The sequence below is a fragment of the Schistocerca nitens genome, chromosome 3 (assembly GCF_023898315.1).
Source record: "Schistocerca nitens isolate TAMUIC-IGC-003100 chromosome 3, iqSchNite1.1, whole genome shotgun sequence".
NCBI classification, from domain to species: domain Eukaryota; kingdom Metazoa; phylum Arthropoda; class Insecta; order Orthoptera; family Acrididae; genus Schistocerca; species Schistocerca nitens.
Genome location: NC_064616.1, coordinates 191,838,341 through 191,861,737, shown reverse-complemented (window position 1 = coordinate 191,861,737; position 23,397 = coordinate 191,838,341). Strand labels below are relative to the sequence as shown.

Below are 23,397 nucleotides of genomic sequence, written 5' to 3'. Positions count from 1 at the left end.
AGAAACTGATTCCGCTTATTCCGCCTCAGTTACACTATGTCAGTGATTACTGTGCAACACATTCTATACATACATGTACACCATAATTACTCTACCACACAAACATCTGGGGTTACACTCGTCTGGTATGAGACGTTCCTGAGGAGGATCCACTGGGGGCCGAACCACACAATAACCCTTGGTTCGGTGTGGGGTGGCAGTGGGGTGGGTGGACTGCTATGGCCTGTTGTGCGGTTGTGAACCACTGAGGGCTATGGCAGGATGAAGCCTCTCTGCCGTTTCTGGGTCCCCAGTTTCAATACACACACAATACACACAATCTACCATATATTATTCTTCAAATTATTTTTGAAAATACAGACAACAGTGATAATACATACATGAAATACCATTTGGCTATCTGAGCATGACTCAAGGCCAGACCCAAACTTCCATATGTTGTCAAACCATGTGTCTACAACCTGTGTTCATACATTCATCTTTACATATTCCCATTCAGGGTAGAGATTGTACTTTTAAGTTGCTTGCCCGGTGTCAATGACTAAATACAATATTGCAGGGCCTGTGTTATTCCAAATTATGATTGAATTTTCCTTCAGACATGCATACATGTCCAAAACAACAGGCACTGTGGTGACTATAGCCATTATAAAATACATGAAATGTATTTGCAGTTGCAAATATGGACAGCCATCAGCTGTATAATGAAATGACAACAATGAAAATTTATGCTGGACTGGGACCCTAACCCGGATTTTCCGCTTATCGTGAGTGCTGCATGCATGTCCAAAAGAACACTATCATAATTCATGATAACACAGGCACTGCAATATCATATTGTATTGTATCATATGGTATCGTAACACCAATAATGGTCTGAAGTTTCTGATGTAAGACTTGTCTTTGCTTTTATAAACTATTAATACTGTTGATAGCTTAAATCTAATTGGAAACACTTCTGTTGCAAAGAAGTCATTGGTTATGTCAACAAGTTATGAGACATTACCAGCACTATATTTAATAGTTTTTTTTTCTGGGGTGCCATCAAATCCTTATGTTAGTTTATTCTTTAGTTTACTGATAGTGTATTTACTTCTTTGGGTTTTGCTGGACGTAAGTACATTGTCCTTTAACTTATTGGAATTTCTACATTTATTATTGGATTAGACAGGGTGATTTTTTCCGCTGTGTACAAACTCTAGGGATTGATTGATGAGAGGACATGAAACAAACAAGGGCTAATGAACTTATGTCTGGAAATGCATGGTTTCCATGCTAGAGACCATTTATTCAGTCATACATTGCTACAAAGACTGTGGTCTAATAAACGCTGTACTATGCAGCCATAGTTATGGCATGTGTTGAAAATAGTTTCCACGTGCCTCAACACGTGTGTACATGCCGTAGCATGGTTTGTCTCATGTTCACATCAGCCATACTTCATCTGAACAGTGCCAAAGGCAGTATGAATATGCTGCTCCAGTGTCTCCACATCTGGAATGGGCTCTCCATACAGGATACTTTTGAGATGGCCCCAGAACCAGAAAACACATGGGTTGAGATCCAGTGAATGAGCAGGCCATGCAACTGGACCCCCTTGACCCATCGAGCAGGGAAGACATGATTGAGACGTGTTCCGAACTGTTAGGTGATGTGGAAGGAAGACTGGTCCCGAAATACGGTCATCTATTATCCCGGCCCACACCTTCTATTATCCCAGCCCACACCTTCCGGCTATACCAAAGCTGATGGTTCACTGTCACCATACTACTAGGATTCTGCACTCTATCCCAGAGATGACTTATGAAAGATGAAGATACCACTCTGTGTAGAGGTGGCCTTCATCTTTGCATAGGATGGATGACAAATCCTGGAATCATGGTTGCCTAGTGGAGAAACTAGTGACAAAACTGCTCCTGATGTGGAAGGTCTGTTCCTAATAAGCCCTGCACATGCTGTAAGTGATAAACTTAGTAACAGTTGTCATGGAGAGTGTTTCACATGGTCATCTAGCTTACTCTGTACTAGCGGGCCAACTGCCTGGTACTGACATGGTGGATGATTTCCACAATTTTAATCACATTTTCCTCCAAGTCTCGTGTCAGAAATTTTGGGTACGTCTTTCATGCTTTCCTGCTTCCTGAAACTACCCTGTCTCAGACAAACAGTGATACACTGTTGCAAACGTTGAATGCTGTGGTGGTTGTTGGTGGGGTTACGTCTCCTGATACAACCTTGCTGCCAGTCGCCTATGGCCATTTGCCTTTCCATAAGTAAACACCATGTCACACCATGTCAGCAAGCTCTCGATTCAAATATGGAACCATTTTGTACAGCACTGTATCATATCGACTACAAGGTGAGTTAGCAAGAGAAGTGAATTGGACACAACATTACCAATTACTATGGAAGGAGAGGGCACTAGGGCATGACGTATGAGGAACAGAACCAACCTCTAGGAGGAAACCATGCATATTGGAACTGTAACTGCATGGTATAGCACATATTAGACCGAAGCCTCTGTAATGAAGTATGACTGAATAAATGGACTCTAGCATGGAAACCATGCATTTATGGACCTAAGTTCATTAGATCTTTTTTGTTCTGTATCCTATCATTGATTAGTACCTAGAGTTTGTACATGGTGGAAAAAAATTACCCTGTATTTACTTCTGATTAGGTTTTGAGCTACATTAATATAATGACCATTAAATATATCGGCTATTAGAAGCAGATCATTATTTCTCATTTCTGTGTTTTATTGTGAAATTATTACTTGCTTTGTTATGTTTGCCTGGATGATTATTATTTATAATTTTCCACATTGATTTCATTTTTCCCTCTTTCTGAATCATTGTATTGTGTCTTTGTTGCTACTATAACTTCCCTTTATTTTTGCCTACAGTTTCAAAGCAGTTTTCTGCTTTGCATATTTGTGTAGCATTCAGAGACTTTCTGATGACTTTTTCATTCCACTTGTTTCTCATACATTTGATTTTTTGTAAATTTTAGCTTTCAGAGGGAATGAGATACCATAATAGTATTTATAATTAGACGAGAATGTGTTTAATTTTACGTCTACAGAAATATTTGTTTCCCCCAATTTACATTTTTTAACGTGAATGTAAAGATCTTAATGCTGTCTTCATTAATCAGTCTTCCTCTATATATTTGTCATTTTTGTATTTCTTGCAAGATTTCTTTAAAATAACTTTAAATACGAACACCTGAAAAAGCAGTAGGAAAGCCTATCAGTCCAGCATAAATATTTTATCAAGTGCATCATTATTCATCACATAGCTGCCTGCATCTGTTTGTCTACAAGTTACAGAATAGAGATTATTAGAAGATACTGATAAATAATCTGTTTCTTCCTAGTAAGTGGGCACAGCAGGCTTTTCAGTACAGAATTACAACCAAATATAATTTATCTAGTGCCTTGATTAAGAACAATAGGTGGTTGCAAAACTGGTTAACCACTGTCAGTACACTAGTTACTACAAATAGCAGAGTCAAGTGAAAGAAAACTATAAATGTTACAGCTAGATGCAAAGCCACACAATCATCTCTAAGAACATCAGTAATTGCAAATAGTAAATAAAATACATGAGAATGTAATAATAAAGAACTATATGAGGAGTCAATAATAATACAGGGTGTACATAAAGTCTGGGAACACTTTCAATTATTTATTGCACAAGAACTAAACATTGTACCAGAAACACCAAGAAATTAAGAATTTCGCAGCATAACACAACTCGATATGAGAGAAGCAGTGGTTACATGGCAGTAAAGTTGTAAAACTCTTTACCACCACATACCACTAATGCCAAATCAAAGGATAAGTTTAAACAGTCAATCAAACAACTGCTATTAGAAGCCACTTCATATTCAATCAGAGAATTTCTTTCAAATGAAAATAACTGAAGCAAACAGACATAGTACACTTAAAGAAAAATGTACACAGGTATAGAGAAAAAGAAAAAGTAAAATGTGTTAACTTCTTAACAGCATTGTTTTATCTAAAGATTTTGCTTTTCTATGGTATTATTGCTGTTAATTTTTTTTATGAATGTAAACAAAATGGGATCTAGAATATGTATGTTATATGTGACTGTATTATACCATATATATATAAAATGATGGACCCATAGCATAGAATTATTGCAATTAAATGTTATGTAATTTAGGTACATAGATTATGTATGCCTCATAAAATCTGTACAGTTTACAGCATCTAAAATTTTGTAACTATGATGTTAATTTGCAGAAATGTTGTGGTTGAAATTTATTAGCTATCTTAGCAAAACTATAGTTAGAATCAGTAAAAGTAATGTATTTTATTGGAAAACGGACAAAGCAAATATGTACTTGGACTTACTCCACAGATGTACATCATAAGCTGCTAAATAAATAAATAAACAGATATACATATTGCAATTTGAAGAGAAACTCTGGAAGTTTTTTTTACAAATATTCGATATGCGAACCTTGGGTGACCCGGCAGATGTCAATACAGTAATTGAATTCTTGGCATACCCGTCCCAGCATGGCATCATCGACTGTGACAGTTGCTTCCCATATTCTCTGCCGCAGCTCTGCTACATCACATGGTAGAGGCGGTACATACACAAGATCTTTAATGTGTCCCCACAGAAAAAGTCAAATGGAGTGAGATCTGGTGATCAGGGAGGCCATTTCATGAAACAGCTGTCCCCTTCTGTAGCACGGCCAATCCATTGATGCGGCAGCTCCATGTTCAAGTACTCACAAACCACAGGATGAAAATGGGGTGAAGCCCCATCCTGTTGAAAGATGAACAGAGAATCCGATTGCATTTGAGGCATCAGCCATTGCTGCAACATGTCCAAGTAGGAATATCCCGTGACAGTGCGCTCATCGAAGAAGAATGGCTCGTACAATTTTTGACATGACAAGGCACAAAAAACATTCACCTTTGGGGAATCATGCTCAAATTCAATGCATTCGTGTGGATTCTTTGTACCCCAGATTTGACAGTTATGGCTGTTCATGTAGTAACACTGTTCACGTTTACGTCGCACTTCACTTAGCGTAGACCGGGACTGTGTCCTAGGCATGCCCGATGTTAACTGACTGGGCACGGCCCGTGCTGCCGGAGTTGTTGTTGTTGTTGTTGTTGTTGTCATGCTGGCAGAGGTCGCGTCCTAATTCTCGCGTGCCCTCTGGTGGACGGGACTTGCGGCAACTACCGTCCGTGACGCGCCGTGCCAATGTGCGCCTCCCGCGATCTTTCTGGTGGCTACTACACTCCTCCTCCTTCGGGGGGGTGAAGCCACTGTGATCCACTGCGTCGGAAGGTGGAGCGTCGGGCAGGAGCGATGACCTCCACATCCATTGGATGGCCGGAGTTGAGGGGATCTGCCAACCCTCGAGCCGGAACCTTCGAATACGGCTGGAAGTGACCCACACGAAGAGGCCCCCGTCATCCCACAACCGGAGCCCGGGACAGAACGGGTGACAAGCTGTCGAACTCCGGATCCTGTTCCACCCCGGGAGGGGCAAGACCCAGTAGCGGGGACGAAGGGGAGGGACGACCACAGGTGAACAACCTCCTGAGAAACCGGGCCTGCTAGGGGGGCCGGCTCTCGCTGGGGCATCTCGAACGATGGCGATGCCAGTGCTGGAGCTACTGGAGGCTGCCAAGGCTGAGAACCATTGCAGTGCGGCAGAGGCACAGAGGGGAGAGGAGGCAACGTCCCCTGTGAAACCAACACAGGTGCCGGCAATGGGGAAGCCGGTGTCGTAGAGGGTGGAGGGTGGGTGCCCGAACGTGGACGTAGCTGATTTTGGTGACGACGTACCACCCGGTCCCCCGCCTGCAAGGTATAGAGCCGGCGGCCATTTCGGCACAGGACCACCGCTGGTATCCAACGTGGATTGCGACCAAACCCACGGGCCCAGACCAACATACCCAGTGGAAAGCCAGGTACTCCGTTTTGTGAAGACTGGCGAGGACCAGGCCGGAGGAGGTGCAGCAGAGTCCTAGGTTGAAGGCCATGGAGGAGCTCTGCGGGGCTGCATTCTCCCATTGGTGTGGTCCGGTATGCCGTCAAGAAAAACGTCAAGGCTTCCTCCGCAGGAAATTCGTGCACATACTTTTTCATCTGCGTCTTAAATGTGTGCACCATGCGCTCGGCTTCCCCATTCGATTGTGGATGGAAGGGGGGAGAGCAAACGTGCCGAATACCGAAGTGCCTACAAAAATCCTGGAAGGTCTGCGAAATAAACTGCGGTCCTTTGTCCGAGACCAGGGTGATTGGCAGACCTTCCACAGAAAAGATTTTTGCTAGTGCCTGGATTGCAACTCCTCAAGTGGTTGAGGAGCAGCGAACCACATATGGGAATCGGGAATAAGCATCAATGACAATGAGCCAAAAACCGTTGAGAAACGGGCCCGCAAAATCGATGTGAACATGTTCCCATGCTTGGGTTGCCGGCGGCCATGAAGAGAACGCTGCCCTGGGAGATGCTTGTTGGCTCGCACACTGGGAACAGGCGGCCACCAAGTGCTCAATTTCTCTGTCAATACCGGGCCAGTACACATGTCTGCGAGCCAAGGTTTTAGTACGGGAAACACCCCAGTGCCCCGCATGTAATAACGTGAGGACCTCCCGTCGTAAACTTGCAGGAACAACCACGCAAGGAGCTGTATCATCGGTAGCCAGAAGGAGAATGCCTTCCAAGACCGAGAGGCAGTCCCGTAGAAGAAAATAATTACAAAGAGGGTCCGAGGCCCGGCCCGGAGGGCGGGATGACCACCCCTGCTGAATGAGGCTAACTACTTGCCGGAGAACCGGGTCAGCTGCCGTTTCCCTGGCGACTTGATAACTAGTGATCGGGAAGCCATCAACCGCTTGGCGGGACGCCTCATCCAAATGAAAACAATCTCCTCTCGATCGAACGTAGGATCCGGGCCCACCGGAAGACGGGAAAGAGCGTCGGCGTTGGCATGCTGTCCTGTATGGCGAAAATGAATGTCATAATGGTACTTAGAGAGGAACAAGGCCCAGCGCTGTAGTCTGTGGGCCGCCCTATCCGGAATCTGAGAGGCGGGGCCAAATAACGATATTAACGGCTTATGGTCAGTGATTAACTGAAACTTTGTGCCATACAAGAAAGGGTGAAACTTGGTAACAGCATAGACAATGGCCAAAGCCTCTTTTTCCACCTGGGAGTAATGGGCCTGCGCGGGACTATGCGTTTTAGACACAAACGCCAGTGGTTGCTCGGAACCATCTGCGTTGCGATGGGCCAGGACTGCCCCCACCCCATACTGCGAAGCATCTGTAGCCAGGACCAACGGCTTATGGGGATCAAAAGTAGCCAAACAAGGGGCTGACGTGAGGAGGCCCTGCAACGAGGTGAACGCTCGCTCGCATGCAGGCGACCAATCAAAAGGAACACCCTTTTGCAGAAGGCGGTACAGGGGGTGGGCTATAGTGGAAGCCCTGGGAATGAACCGGTGGTAATAGGCTATCTTGTCTAAAAAAGCTTGTAACTCTTTCAGCGAAGCGGGCCGAGGAAGGTTGACGATACCTTGGACCAAACTGCCTAGTGGCTGGATACCGTGCCGAGAGATGGTGTAGCCCACATACTCAATGGATGGTTGAAAGAAGGTTGACTTATGCAGGTTGCAACGCAAGCCCACAGACCTGAATTTGAGAAAAAGGGTGCGAAGTTTGTGCAAGTGTTCCTTCGTGCTGCAGCCTGTGACAATTATGTCAACCAGGTAATTAATACAATGAGGAATTGTCGACGTGACATGCTCAAGATAACGCTGGAATATCGCCGGGGCACTGGATATTCCAAAGGCCAACCACTGGTATTGGTAAAGGCCAGACAGGGTGTTGACGACCGCCAACCGTTTGGAGTCATCAAGTGGTATCTGATAAGCCTCCGACAGATCGATTTTCGAAAATATTGGCCTCCCGCCACGGAGGAGAACAATTCATCAGCACGAGGCAAAGGATAGGTGTCCACCACCAATTGGGAATGAATGGTGGCCTTGAAATCGCCACAAAGACGTAATTTTCCCGAGGGCTTCCTTACAATAACGAGGGGAGAAGCCCACTCACTGGAAGAAATGGGAAGAACGACCCCTAGGGCCGTCAGCCGGTCTAGCTCTTCCTTTACCTGAGGGCAGAGAGCCAAGGGGATCTGCCTCGCGCGTAGAAAACGCGGGCAAGCCGACGCCTTCAACGTTAAGTGACCTTCAAAATCTGAAACACGCCCCAGGCCCTCCTCGAAAATATCTGGAAAGTCGGAGATCAAAGATTCCAATGATTGATAGGGAACGTCTTCGGAGACCAACTGTATGGTGTCAGTGATAGAAAAACCGAAAGCTTGAAAGGCATCCAGGCCAAAAAGGTTAGCTGAGCTCGCATCACTGACAACAATAAAAGTAATAGGCCGAGTGACTGATTTGTAAGTCACGTCGGTAGTGAATTGACCCAGTAGGGGAATGAACTGTTTACCATAACCGCGTAGACGCCGGTAAACTGGCGCCAACAGGGGCGATCCAAGGTCGGAATAAGTTTGTGCATTCAACAACGAAACTGCCGCGCCCGTATCGACTTGCAGTTGTAACCGGCGCGACCGAACCGACACCTCGATAAAGAGTTTGCGTGCCGATGCGTCGGGAGCCTGGCCCGATGAAACTTCCTGAATGTCAACGTCCATGTCCTCTGTACCTGCTTCCTTCGATTCTTTTGAGGCTGAGCGGCAAACTTTAGCAATGTGACCTTTTCTATTGCATTTGCGACAAACGGCCCAACGCTGGGGGCACTCTGACCGATCATGATGTATATAGCACGACGCACAGGACGGCAACAGGGGCCGGCGGCCGGAATTCTGTTTACGCGCCGTGCGGGAGCGGCCGTAACGGCCGGATTGTACCGCTCGCACGTCGTCCACCCCTGACACAGTGGACGCGGCCGCGCCGCCCTGAACCTCCGCGACGTCGCACCACGCTTCCAGCTGTTGACCTGCTGCGTGAGAGACTTCATACGATTGAGCAATGGACAGGACTTCCTCGAGGGAAGGGTTTTCTAACTGCAGGGCCCGTTGCCGGACCTCCCTATCAGGGGCCGAACGAACAATGACGTCGCGTACCATAACGTGGGCGTACGACTCTCGCGACTGCTCCGTGACAAAATGACACTTGCGACTAAGACCGTGCAGGGTAGCGGCCCACGCCCGGTAAGACTGATGGGGCTGTTTCTTGCATTGATAGAACTCGACCCTAGCCGCCACAAAATGCGTGTGGCGGCGATAATATGAAGACAGCAATGAACACAATGCGTCAAAAGACAAGGACGAGGGTTCCTGCAACGGCGCTAGCTGCCGCAAAACTTTATACAGCGAGGGAGATATCCAAGACAAGAAGAGAGCACGACACACCTCCGCATCGGCAACATGAAACGCCTGGAAATGCTGCCGAAGGCGATGTTCATATGCGTCCCAATCCTCCGCCGTCTCGTCGTACGGGGGAAAGGGAGGAGGGAACGGCGCCGGAGCAGACGGCGTGGAGAGCAACGCCGGAAGCACTTGTTTCATGGTGGCCATGAGCTCCGTCTGCTGCGCAACCAAAACCCGCACCAAATCCTCCATGCCGTGGATAAGCTGCGAAACCGGAACAACGACGCAACACGCGAAAGAACGACCCTACTCGTCGCCAATTGTGTAGTAACACTGTTCATGTTTACGTCGCACTTCACTTAGCGTAGACCGGGACTGTGTCCTAGGCATGCCCGATGTTAACTGACTGGGCACGGCACGTGCTGCCTGAGTTGTTGTTGTTGTTGTCATGCCGGCAGAGGTCGTGTCCTAATTCTCGCGTGCCCTCTGGTGGACGGGACTTGCGGCAACTACCGTCCGTGACGCGCCGTGCCAATGTGCGCCTCCCGCGATCTTTCTGGTGGCTACTACAGTTCACTTTCGCATTAGTGCGACAAGTGACTTTGTCACTAAAATTTAAACAATCAACAATGACATCCCCAACCTCATTCAATTGTTGCAACTGCAAACAAAACTCAAAACATTTGTCTTTGTTGTTGTCATTGACAGCAGAAGAACTAGCTCCAATTTGAATGTTTTCATAGACAGCTCCTGTTGCAGGACTTTCCACACCATCATTGGAGCCATTTTGAGTTCATGGGATGCATGGTGCACCAATTTCTTTGGACTCCTTATGAATGTCTCTTGTATGCACTCCACATTTACTTCACTCACACTGGGACGTCTGCTTCTCTTTGCTAGGCACAAGCAACCCGTCATAACGAATTTGTTGTGCCAGTGGTAAATGGCCTTCCTTGTTGGTGGCTTCTTACTGTACTTTGTTCTAAACATCCGTTCAACAGCTGCAGCACACTTGTCTTTGTCAAACTCCAACACACAGAAAGCTTGCTCCATACCTGAAATTTCCAAATTTGTGACTAGCACTGACTATTGGCAAATCACCAAACTACATTGTGGCAGTATACATGAAAAAAAAAAAAAACTTTCAGGTCTTCTCTTCAAAAAGACATATGTATGATATCTGTACAATGTTTGGTTCTTGTGCAATAAATAACTGAAAGTGTTCCCAGACTTTATGTACACCCTGTATTTATCACTAAGTGCACTGAGAGAGAGCTATGCTTTGCATTGAAGATGAAAAGGAAGTGCAGAAATTTTATAACAGGCATCTTGCCCTGAATTTCTGTGAGGTGTAATTTGGCATTAAACATATGTTTGGTTGCTTAGCTTATAGCATAACTACAAAATCACATGAGAAGGAAATAGTATAGAGTTTAATAAATAACTTGGACTACCATTTTCAAAACAAAGGTATTTTTTCCTTGCTAAGCTTACCTGGGGGCCATTCATTCATATTTTCATAATATACTTTATATCCTTGTATTAGCCCATTTTGTGAGAAGAGGGGTGGTGGCTGCCAAGTAAGGAATATAGCTTGTGGTCCTTTAGCTGCACATTTAATGTCCAGAGGAGCAGCACTTGGTACTGAAAAAATGTCAGGCTCATGAACATATATACTAATAAGGAACCAAAGTACTGCAGAAATGTGACATTCTTTGCTTCCATAGCTGTCTTGAAATATTGTTAAAATACTATGTTTACTCACCATCTTCTAGAGTCTGTGCTATTATCTCTGGTGACATTGGACCTGGGCCTTTTTCATTAAATGCTTGGACAACGACACCATATTTTCTGTACTTCTTAAGGCCACTAAGTACCGTGCTATATGGCCCAGATCCCTTTTCACTGACAGTTGTGTAAGTGTAACTTGTCTGTCTGCTTGAACTGAAATACAAATGCACCAGATATAGATGTTGTAGTCTGTCATGAAAACATTACTGTGCATTTTAAAATATACCATGGAAAATTAATCTTCAGAATCTGCAAATTCAGTAACTGAAAGGTCCAGTACCTGGCTACTTGTGACAGTTACTGTAGACTGCAACTAAAAATATTAAATTTCTAGTGACTTCTTACAGACATCTGAAATAGTTTTGATATGCTAAGATATAATTCCAGTGTTACTGAGTAGAAGTAGATCAAATTATATTCAATACTTTTATCATGTTATTAAAATGGGTCTTCAGAGCATTCCAGTAATAAATGAAACACTATAAACTGTCTCTCTTTGTGCAGTGAAACAAACAAAGGAGGAAGATTAGAATTTAACATCCTGTTAATAAGGAAGTCGTTACAGATGTAGCACAAGCTTAGATTGGAGAGGTAAGAGGAATCACATCAATTGTGTATTTTTCGAAATAACAATCATGTAATTTGTCTTAAGAAATTTTAGGAAACCAGAAGAAATATAAATATGGATGTCCAAATGAGTATTTGAGCCTTGGTCCTCCTGAATGTGACTGCAGTCTCTTAACAACTGTGCCATCTCACTCAGTTTTGTGCCATGGAATCACTTTAAGCTATATATGGTTGTGAACATGATAAAGTTTCCTGCAGCAACAGTCCATATTATTTGGAATAACCACCATTCACTATAGCTGCTATACAGAACCATTTGGAGTTATTTTTACAATAGTCTATGTATGTATGAGAACTAATATCTTAGATGTGAGTATCTGCTTCTGGTTATTTCATTACAGTAATAAGCAATCCTGATGATCAGGAACTACAACATAATGTAAATGTAAAGTGATCATAACATCCTTCATATGCAGAAATGTTTTCTACACCAAGAGTAAATTGATAAAAAAAGTGAAGAGCTCATAAGTGTCTTTATTGCATGTAAATATCAGTACCAGTATTAAGTTATGTTTTTGAAACTGGAAGTATAGTGATGGAATGGACAGAAGAGTGAAAAAAATTGCTTAAGTTATTCTTTACCATCAAAACTCTGATTTGACACACACACACACACACACACACACACACACATACACACATATATCCTGTCTGGGGAAAGCCAGTTCAATGATCAGAGGAAGGCAATGGCATAGCACCTCTAACAGGACCATACCTAGTAAGGCACTATGGAGTTCAAACCAGTCTTCAGATTGACCACAACTTCACATTTTTTATGAATAAATGTTGCACATTTATAGATTCCTAAATACTTTAAATTTAATTTAAAAATGAATTTATTAGTCTTTGAAATTATCCATGTTTCTAATGACCATACTTCATATTTCATAACAAAAATAAAAATCCACAACTTTTGTATTAAAAGTGCTATCAGTTTTTCACTACAAATCATTTACCACACACTGAATCTTTTGTGACAAGAAATGAAGGTAATTTTTCTTTTAGCACCGATATTCCTATTCTTTTAAAATTGTTAAAGATTATTTATAAATAAAGTCCACTTGCAATAAACAATGGAAAATCAGGGATGGAATAACAACATGAATTAGAATAGGCTGCTACTCATTACATAGAGGAGTCATTGAGCAGAGGACAAGCACATATAAAAGTAAGCAGTTGGGTGTTTTTTAGCTATCGGACAAAGTCCTTCATCAGATGAAGCAATACACACACACACTTTCATACTTGATCTTGCACACACGACCGCTGTTGTCTCTGGTGCTGTGGCCCCACTAGGGTGAGTAGTGATCTCAGCTGGGATGGGTAGTGGGGGTACTGAAAATGGATGAGGTGGTGAAGGGAAGGGGAGGGACAGCACAGCAGGATTGACTGAAGATGCTGTAATGCTGCTGTGGAAGTGTGGCGGGATGCAATGGGGGCAAGACTCTGCTGGGCGTAATATCAGGAGGCTGTGCTAGGGAGCAGAGGGAGGGAGAGGGAGAGAAGCAGAGAGGAGGAAATAGGACTATGCAGGTGTGCTTTGGTGACGGGGGGGGGGGGGGTGGAGGTAGAAGACATGCGTGAGGTTGAAGTGTGAGCAGTAAAGAGGATAGAAGCAGGTAGAGAACAGGGACTAGCAAAGTTTGATGCCAGAAGAATTATGGCGGTAAAGGATATGTTGCACAGGGAGTTCCCACCTACACATTGCAGAGACACTATTGTCAGTAGCAAGAATACAGATGGCACAGCCTGTGAAGCAGTCTTGGAAGTCCAGCACATCATGTTGTGCATCATGCCTGGCAAGTGGATGTTCCAGCTCTCTTGGCCAGTGGTGGCCATTCATGTGGACAGTCAGCTTGTTTGTGATCATGTGCACATAGAATGGCATACAGTGGTTGCAACAAAGTTGTTAGACTTCATGGCTGTTTTCAAAGGTAGCCCTGCATTCAGCATCCACCCCAAGCACTTGACCTGGAAGGGCACCAAGTGGCCCACTTGGAATAACATTTCACTATTTATGGACCTTATGATGATGTAACAAAGTGTGCATTTTTCTTGTCCACCATTGGTTCTCCTGTGTCTGAACCTGTAAAGGAACTTTTTCCAGATAAGTAACCAAATGAATTGCATTATACAGCTGTAATGCATAAACTAGGTATACATTTTCAGGATAACCTTCTGTGGTGGTAGCATACCACTTATAAACATACTTTTAAACAATCTGGACAATCATACACTGAAAGAATTTCCTCCTTGCAAGACTTAGCCCACAACTGTCAGTTTATACATGGAAATGCAAACTGTGCCCTGCCTTATGTGGATTCAACAGTGAGAGACATGCTGCTTGTTCACGCTCTGGACTCAGGGCTCTAGAATGACCTCCTCAGCCTGAGCAACTACTCATTAAATGAATGGTTATCAATGGTGCATGCATTTGCACAAGCTCAAAACTCTGCACAGGCATTTTCATGTGATGATCTGACATGTTTCACATGAGTTTCCAGCATTCTTCCATAGCTGACAGTCATTGGTTGGGTCATCAAAGCCAGACACCGAGACTTTGGACCACACCTCAGGACTCCCCCCCCCCCCTCTCCCACCACCTTCTGCTGGTTGTCCACCATCTAGACATCATGCTACGCCTTGGGACCCAGGTTCCACTTCATCCGCTGGTCACTCACCACCATGACCTTAGGCGATGCCACAGAACCAGGACTTGCCTCCTACTGGTGATCTGTCACTGCCCATCAAATCTTGTATCCAGTGCATCATCCACAATGACAGGCTGTCTTATCATTTTTGATGCCTATTTTGCCACAAACAGGATAACAAAGCTGAAGCATGTTCACAAAAGCTGTGGCACACCAATCCTTCCAGTGTTACAGGCAACCTGGTGTTTCTATGTGACTCAGCCCCTCAGGCTTGGGAAACTGGTTCTTATACTGATGACCTTGAAAATAAGGTGTATCGTATTCAGTTATGGAGTTCTAATGGTGATACCACTCTCAGTATTTGTTCTGCTATATTCTCTTACACATACTGTGGCTGATGGTAAAACTATTTTTTCTCCTGTTCCACATAAGTGGTCTCAGTTCTCAAATATTTTGGCAATGCACTGTTCACAGATTTGAACATTGATGGACATATTGTTAAATTTCAAATAGATGTTGTGTCTTTCAAGTCTATTAATAACGTAGATGCTTAGGCTTTAATCGCTTCCCCACAACTGTTTTCTTGTGGCACTCTCAAGAACTATGATAACCATGAAGTGCCACTTTGTGGTAGTTGTCATATGCACACACATTACAGTTCAGTCAGCCTGATAGCACAGTTTCTTGTCATGCACTCACTTATGTCACTTAATATTTTGGGCCTTGATCTTTTCCAGTGTCTGAATTTCTGAGTCCACAATTCAACTGCCCACATCCAGATCTCAGAGGTGGCTGATGGTGGCGCCCCGCCATCTCCTTCCCCACCTGGACGTGAGCTGCTGGCACGAGGGTATCAGCTCCTCTTCCACTTCAGTGAGCCCCTTCAGGATACAAATTGGATGGTTATTATGGATGTTTCCATAAGGTATATGTACATCATGTGACAGGACAAATGACAGATGCTCCCTAGCATCCAGGCACTTTGATGACTCTCCTCAGTGGACAGCTCTCCTTGTCTTGTCACTTTGCACTGCAGCATCCTTCATCATCCAATGTAGCCAACTGCATAGACCTTCACCACGACACCTCAAATGGACGCAACTGCAGCTTTCTCTGTCCGCCTCCAGCTCCCGCAAAGGGTCCTCCTCCTGTTGCTCTTCGAGCAGACACCTCTCTCCAACTCCACTCTCCTTCCAGGCTCTCTTCTTCATTCATTATGCAGTCATGGACATGTTCAAATATGATGGCTCCTTCCTGCCATTCTGTCTTACATCCACACTGACCATCTTACTGCGATGATTTGTACAACTGATTGGCACATACACACCACTTCACTGCCATGATATATGTCAGTGGTGGTGCCTGGTAATAGTTTTACACCAACTACAGTGCTCCATAGAAACCAGTGTACTTTTTTAATGGAATGGCTAACATTTTGCCCATTGAACTTGTTATGTAAATTTTTGTTGAATGGATGTAACATAGTACCTACAATGAGTGTATACTCCCGTTCTTTTATTGTTGGAACACTGAAATTTGGAGAATGTACCCATTTATTTTGTTGTTTTAGAACTTCAGGGGGATGTGATCTTCCAGTAGGGTAATTCCCATTGGCACACTTCTTGCTGTATCCAATGGACTCATCAGATACATCTCTCAATTAGTGCTTGTTACATATGGCAGAATGGAATTTGGTCCCATCTGCATTACCAGCAACACCCCTCAACCAACTGCGACAAGAGGTGGAAATAATGAGAAAGATTATCTACAAAGATGAAATCCAACATCTCCACAGGTATCTCTATGCACAATTGCAGGTCTACATTGCATATATGTCCACACTGTAGCTACATATGTTTGTGTAAGATACTGAAACAATTTGGACAAGCTGTTCACTGATGTCTGAATCTGTGAGTATGAAGCTACATAACCTGCACAGCAACAGTTACATGGATAATACATGCTGCTATTGTTCACAGTATGAAATCAAAGAACAAAATTGGCAGTTATGAAATTCAGATACTTTTTAGTCAGAGGCTGGGTTAATAAGAGGTGTTGAAATTCAGTAACACTGTGTATTTTCAGAATTCAGAATCAATGTTCAGGGAATGTTCATCACTGTCATATGAAAATGCTTTCAGCATCTTGTGCACTACAGATGGCAGTAGAAAATGTGTTAGAAGGTGGTCAGTCAGCTGAAACTACACTCCTGGAAATGGAAAAAAGAACACATTGACACCGGTGTGTCAGACCCACCATACTTGCTCCGGACACTGCGAGAGGGCTGTACAAGCAATGATCACACGCACGGCACAGCGGACACACCAGGAACCGCGGTGTTGGCCGTCGAATGGCGCTAGCTGCGCAGCATTTGTGCACCGCCGCCGTCAGTGTCAGCCAGTTTGCCGTGGCATACGGAGCTCCATCGCAGTCTTTAACACTGGTAGCATGCCGCGACAGCATGGACGTGAACCGTATGTGCAGTTGACGGACTTTGAGCGAGGGCGTATAGTGGGCATGCGGGAGGCCGGGTGGACGTACCGCCGAATTGCTCAACACGTGGGGCGTGAGGTCTCCACAGTACATCGATGTTGTCGCCAGTGGTCGGCGGAAGGTGCACGTGCCCGTCGACCTGGGACCGGACCGCAGCGACGCACGGATGCACGCCAAGACCGTAGGATCCTACGCAGTGCCGTAGGGGACTGCACCGCCACTTCCCAGCAAATTAGGGACACTGTTGCTCCTGGGGTATTGGCGAGGACCATTCGCAACCGTCTCCATGAAGCTGGACTACGGTCCCGCACACCGTTAGGCCGTCTTCCACTCACGCCCCAACATCGTGCAGCCTGCCTCCAGTGGTGTCGCGACAGGCGTGAATGGAGGGACGAATGGAGACGTGTCGTCTTCAGCGATGAGAGTCGCTTCTGCCTTGGTGCCAATGATGGTCGTATGCGTGTTTGGCGCCGTGCAGGTGAGCGCCACAATCAGGACTGCATACGACCGAGGCACACAGGGCCAACACCCGGCATCATGGTGTGGGGAGCGATCTCCTACACTGGCCGTACACCACTGGTGATCGTCGAGGGGACACTGAATAGTGCACGGTACATCCAAACCGTCATCGAACCCATCGTTCTACCATTCCTAGACCGGCAAGGGAACTTGCTGTTCCAACAGGACAATGCACGTCCGCATGTATCCCGTGCCACCCAACGTGCTCTAGAAGGTGTAAGTCAACTACCCTGGCCAGCAAGATCTCCGGATCTGTCCCCCATTGAGCATGTTTGGGACTGGATGAAGTGTCGTCTCACGCTGTCTGCACGTCCAGCACGAACGCTGGTCCAACTGAGGCGCCAGGTGGAAATGGCATGGCAAGCCGTTCCACAGGACTACATCCAGCATCTCTATGATCATCTCCATGGGAGAATAGCAGCCTGCATTGCTGCGAAAGGTGGATATACACTGTACTAGTGCCGACATTGTGCATGCTCTGTTGCCTGTGTCTATGTGCCTGTGGTTCTGTCAGTGTGATCATGTGATGTATCTGACCCCAGGAATGTGTCAATAAAGTTTCCCCTTCCTGGGACAATGAATTCACGGTGTTCTTATTTCAATTTCCAGGAGTGTATTTTGTAAATCTAATTTTATCTTATAATAGCAGCCTGAGGTGGTTTTATGCCAAGGGTTCATTAATTCTATGATATTAGTGTAAGTTACATTTTATTGCATATAAATAAATTTACAATTCTAATAGCACACACTACACTTCACCTATGTTCTCTGTATCCAATGTAGTAGCCCAAAATGTTTCCATTCCACATGTGTTGCATAGGAGGTGACCAGGCAACTCTTAGCTGGTCAGAGGCTACAGCTGTCACTGAGAGCCCCTGAGGCTCTCCAGCAGGTGCTTCTCCATCTGTTTGTAGCAAGACAGGCTCACTGTGCTCTCCCAGTCCCAGGTCATTCTCTGCCACTACCCTGAATTGGTACAGTGTTGCTGGCAAAAGCCCACTGACCTCTGCTGTCAGTTCTGAACCTGCTGCTACACTGTGCCAGTTGTCACCTGGTGCTGTGAACAAAAATAAAATGCTAAATTGGATTATGTTATATTATAGTGGAAGTGACTTTAAAAGTAAGTTTAACTGATAAAAATGTGAGAAAGTACAATACACTAGACCATCTATCAAGCTGTGGAGCTAAATATGAAAATATGGCAAACCTTCTGTAACACACTAGAATCCTAACTTTCAAAAGCTGAATAAAATATTTCGTAATTTAACACATATTTGAAATGTACTCCAAATGTCATGAAATCAAATAGTTGATATTTTTATCTGTTTAACACATCATGTATCAATGACTGTCAACAAAGATCTGACAAAGAAGCTACAGTGTCTGCACCAAGAAGAGTATCTACTATCAAACACATGCTCTTAACCTAAGCAGAATACTATTATGCCCAATAGAAGGCAGTGAAAGGAAAATGCTAGTACTAAACAGCAGCTGCTTTCAACTGCATACACCTTTTGAAATCAACTAAGAACATAAATGCATTCATCTAACTCAATTATGTAGGAAGAGATTTTACAGCATGTCTTACAACACATGAATGAGTATGTGTCAAGAGCATGCTCATATTATTCATTTTGATGCTAATATATATAACTATATTCCAACTTTTTTGAGAAACAATGAAAGTAATATTATTCTTCCTTTTTGCTAGTCTAATTCTAGTAGAGAAAAGTTTACTCTGAACCTGTTTGCTCCTTTCTTGAAATAAAAAATGAAATGATTGTATGGCGTTATAGGCTGGGAGACCCCACCTGGGGTTGTTTGGCTGCCTCATACCTGTCCTTTTTATTTGACACCACATTGGCAACTTGTGTGTCAATGATGATGGACTGATAATGCAAGTTCAAGATGTTTTCTGCAATAATTTACCTAAGCATAATATTTACTATTCAAAACTGATTTCATACAATTTTCCATGCCAATTCTTGCCTATATGTTAACTACCCCAGATAAAAAAAGCACACGAAAAATTATTTTATGTAGACTAATATAATATTTCAGTGGCTTACATGTATTTGGTTTATACTGAGCTATGTACTTCAGAACAGGACTTCTATCATCACTAGGAGCCAACCACGCAATCTTGACTGAGCGACTAGTTGTGTCAACCACCCGCACATCCTGTGGTTTACCTGGAGCATCTAATACAAGATAAATCACGTTATGACAGAAGTTATAAATAAGTAAATTAAAATAAATCAAAGTAGCACAATGTTGTGTATACAATAAAATAAATCACTAAAAGCTCATTTTGCTCATATTAGCAGGAAAATGTGAGATAAAAATTATATATTGTCCAACTTTGCTAACATAATAAATATTGGTAAATGATTTCTTCCACCTTTCTTCTACCAAATTGTAATGGAGTATAGGACATGACAACATAAATGAGTCTGATAAGTATATAATAATCCAGCATTTTACCCATTTTGCAACAGAAATCCAAACCTGAGCAAGTTGCATTCCGGATATCAAAACATACTTTTACCCTCATCACCAGAGAACACATTTTCTTTGGTGTCACATTCTTCTGTATAATATATCATGATAATCTATTGCTTGCAGCCATGTAATATCTCAAATAACTAAATAAATAACCATTGTTGTCTACCAGTGCTGCAGCCAGAGAGACAACAGTGAGTCTGCATGGCACTCCCTCCCACCATCACACAGAGTCCAGAACCTAAACAGACCCAAAACACAGTCATGAACATTTCCTCCAATAGCATTAGCCCTGCATAAGTATCAGTCCTTTCCAAAGGCCTCACCATTTGCCTCACCCCTAAATTCAATCATGAAGGACAAAAATGGCTCTGAGCACTATGGGACTCAACTGCTGTGGTCATAAGTCCCCTAGAACTTAGAACTACTTAAACCTAGCTAACCTAAGGACATCACACACACCCTTGCCCGAGGCAGGATTCGAACCTGTGACCGTAGCAGTCGCACGGGTCCGGACTGCACGCCTAGAACCGCGAGACCACCGCGGCCGGCGAAGGACAAAGTTCGCTCTTCCATCAAACCATGATCCACCTTCACTGCCCTCAAATCATTCTATTAACTTTCCAGAATTTCTTAACCTCGAACCTTGCCTCACCATCATTCCTCAAATCCCTCAACATGCAAACCACCCTTACATCCACAGAAAGATCTGCAATCCACCACCTAAAAACTGATTCCAGCCTATCTGCTGACAAAGGTTCCACAACGGTTGTTCTGAATCACAAGGATTACCTGGCTGAAGGACTCCTCCAGCTGTCAGATTCAACCACCTACAAACCCTGACACAATGACCCCATTCCAGAAATCTAGCAGAATCTCCAGCCTCTACTTCAATCCTTAGTCCCATCCCAGAGCCTCTCCCCAGAGCCCATCTCTCTCCTCACCCCTACCATTTTCCACACTCCTACCTTCTACACACTTCCTAAAGTCCATTAACCCAATCACCCAGGATACCCCACTGTGGTCAGTTACTGTGCCCCCACTGAGAGAATCTCTGAGCTCGTAGACCAATACTTTCAGCCTATTACCCACAAAAAACCTTCCTACACAAAACATACCAACCATTTCCTCCACTGACTCTCCACAGTTCCTGTCCCTTTACCACACAGGGACCTGCTCATCACTAATGATGCCACCTCTCTTTACACTAACATCCCTAATTTCCATGGCCTTACTGCTACTGAACGCTACCTTTCCCAATGCCAGTGGATTCCAAATCAACCACCTCCTTCCTAGTCACAATTACCAATTATATCCTCACTCACAATTACTTCTCCTTTGAAGGCATTACCTACAAACAAATCTGGTTTACGGCTGTGGGTACCCGCATAGCACCATCCTATGCCAACCTATTCATGAGCCATCTACAGGAATTTTTCCTAAACACGTAGAATCCCAAAGCCCTCACCTGGTTTAGATTCATTAATGACATCTTCATGATCTGGATCAAGGGTGAGGATACCCTATCCATATTCCTTTAGAACATCAACATCTTCTCCCTCATTTGCTTCGCCTCGTCCTTCTCAGTCCATCAAGTCATCTTCCTCAATGTTGACCTCCACCTCACAGAAGGCTATACCAGTACCTCTGTCCATAACAAACCAACCACCAGCAATACCTCCACTTTGACAGCTGCCACCAATTCCATACCAAGAAGTCCCATCCATACAGCCTAGCCACCCATGGCCATCACATCTGTAGTGGAGCAATCTCTCTCAAAATAAACCAAGGGTCTCACTGAGGTCTTTACGGGTCATAACCCCCCCCCTCCCCCCAACTTTGTACAAAAACAGATCTCCTGTGTCTTATCTTTCCAGTCACCCAACACCTCCCAAAGCCCCCCCCCCCCCCACCAAATCCAGCCACAGAGGAGCACTCCCCTCGTGACTCACTACCACCCAGGACTGGAGCAACTGAATTATAATTTCCACCAGGGTTTTGACTATCTCTCATCATGGCCTGAAAAGAGAAATGTCCTGCCCACTGTCCTTCCTACTCCTCCCACAGTGGTATTCCACTGCCCACCGAATCTATCCAATATTCTTGTCCATTCTTACGTAACTCCTGCTCCCAACCCCTTGCCTCATGGCTCACATACCTGTAATAGAACTAGATGCAAGACCTGTCCCATACAGCCTCCCACCACAACCACCTACTCCAGTCCTGTCACAAACATCACCTATCCCATGAAAGGCAGGGCTATCTGTGAAACCAGTCATGTGATCTACAAGCTAAGCTGCAACCACTGTGGTGCAATCTATGTGGACATGACAGCTAACAAGCTGTCTGTCAGCATGAATGGCCACCAACAAATTGCGGCCAAGAAACAACTGCAATACCCTGTGCTGAGCACGCCACCCAACACAACATCCTTCATTTCAATGGCAGCTTCACAAGCTGTGCCATGTGGATCCTTCCTACTCCCACCAATGTTTACGAATTGTGCAGGTGGGAACACTCCCAGCAATAGATCTTATGTTCCCGTAACCATCCTGGTCTCAACCTTCATTAGTCATTGTCCTTACCATCTAGCCCCTTCCCTGTTCCAATTCCAGCACTACAGCACTACTCTACCAACACACCCAGTCTTTTTACTTCTTTCTTTTTCTGCTAACCCTGCTTCCTATCCCCCACTCTCCACCTAACCTCCCGACTGCACCTAGCTGCCCCACTCTCCACCTCATCCCCGCATGCTCCCGGCAGCACTTCACCGTCCCCCACCCCTTCCTTGCTACTCCTCCCCCTCCCTGCCTCAGCCTCCTCCTTACTTAAACCTGGTTGCGTCTCCCATAATGTCCTGCTACTTGCAGTCTGGCTCCAGATGCCAGAAACTGTGGCCATGTGTGTGTGCACTGCGTTTCCGTGTGTGCATGTGTGTATGTTGTCTAACTTTGACAAAGGGCTTGTTGGCCAAAAGCAATTGTGTGACAGTCTTTCTGTTATGCCTTTTTGTGACTCTACATTTTCACTATATGGTGCATAGCAACTATCCTTTTCATCATATTGTTACATTCCATCCTGGATTTTCATTTGTTTGAACTGATAGTTGCATCCATTACATATCTATTCCATTATTACCTCTCACCTTCACCTAAAAGTGTAGACTCAAGTGAGAGTCCCATAGATTTCTTATGTATATATACATTTAATGTGTACACCCCTGTAGCATGTAAACTCTGCACCCCTTTATATGTTTAGAAATGATTATTGTACCTCATTTTCTTTTTAGAGATGTAAATTGTATGTAAATGTGACCTCCACCTAATAATGCTGGGATCAAAATCTTTGACTTGATGTTCTCCGTGTATGGATATAAATTGTATGTATATGTCTCATGTAACATATGGATTGTATT

The 23,397-nt window shown here is 44.4% G+C and overlaps 1 protein-coding gene across 1 annotated transcript in view; it reads right to left on the bottom strand.

The window, feature by feature from the left end:
• LOC126249143 (Down syndrome cell adhesion molecule-like protein Dscam2) overlaps positions 1-23,397 on the bottom strand; it is a 242,097-nt gene that overhangs the window by 123,110 nt on the left and 95,590 nt on the right. Inside the window, exons 10-13 of the mRNA XM_049950796.1 lie at positions 19,550-19,681; positions 18,240-18,537; positions 11,165-11,343; positions 10,894-11,043 (exon numbers count right to left, since the gene is read on the bottom strand). Of these exons, the coding sequence (XP_049806753.1) occupies positions 10,894-11,043; positions 11,165-11,343; positions 18,240-18,537; positions 19,550-19,681 (759 nt within the window). The remainder of the gene's footprint in view (positions 1-10,893; positions 11,044-11,164; positions 11,344-18,239; positions 18,538-19,549; positions 19,682-23,397) is intronic.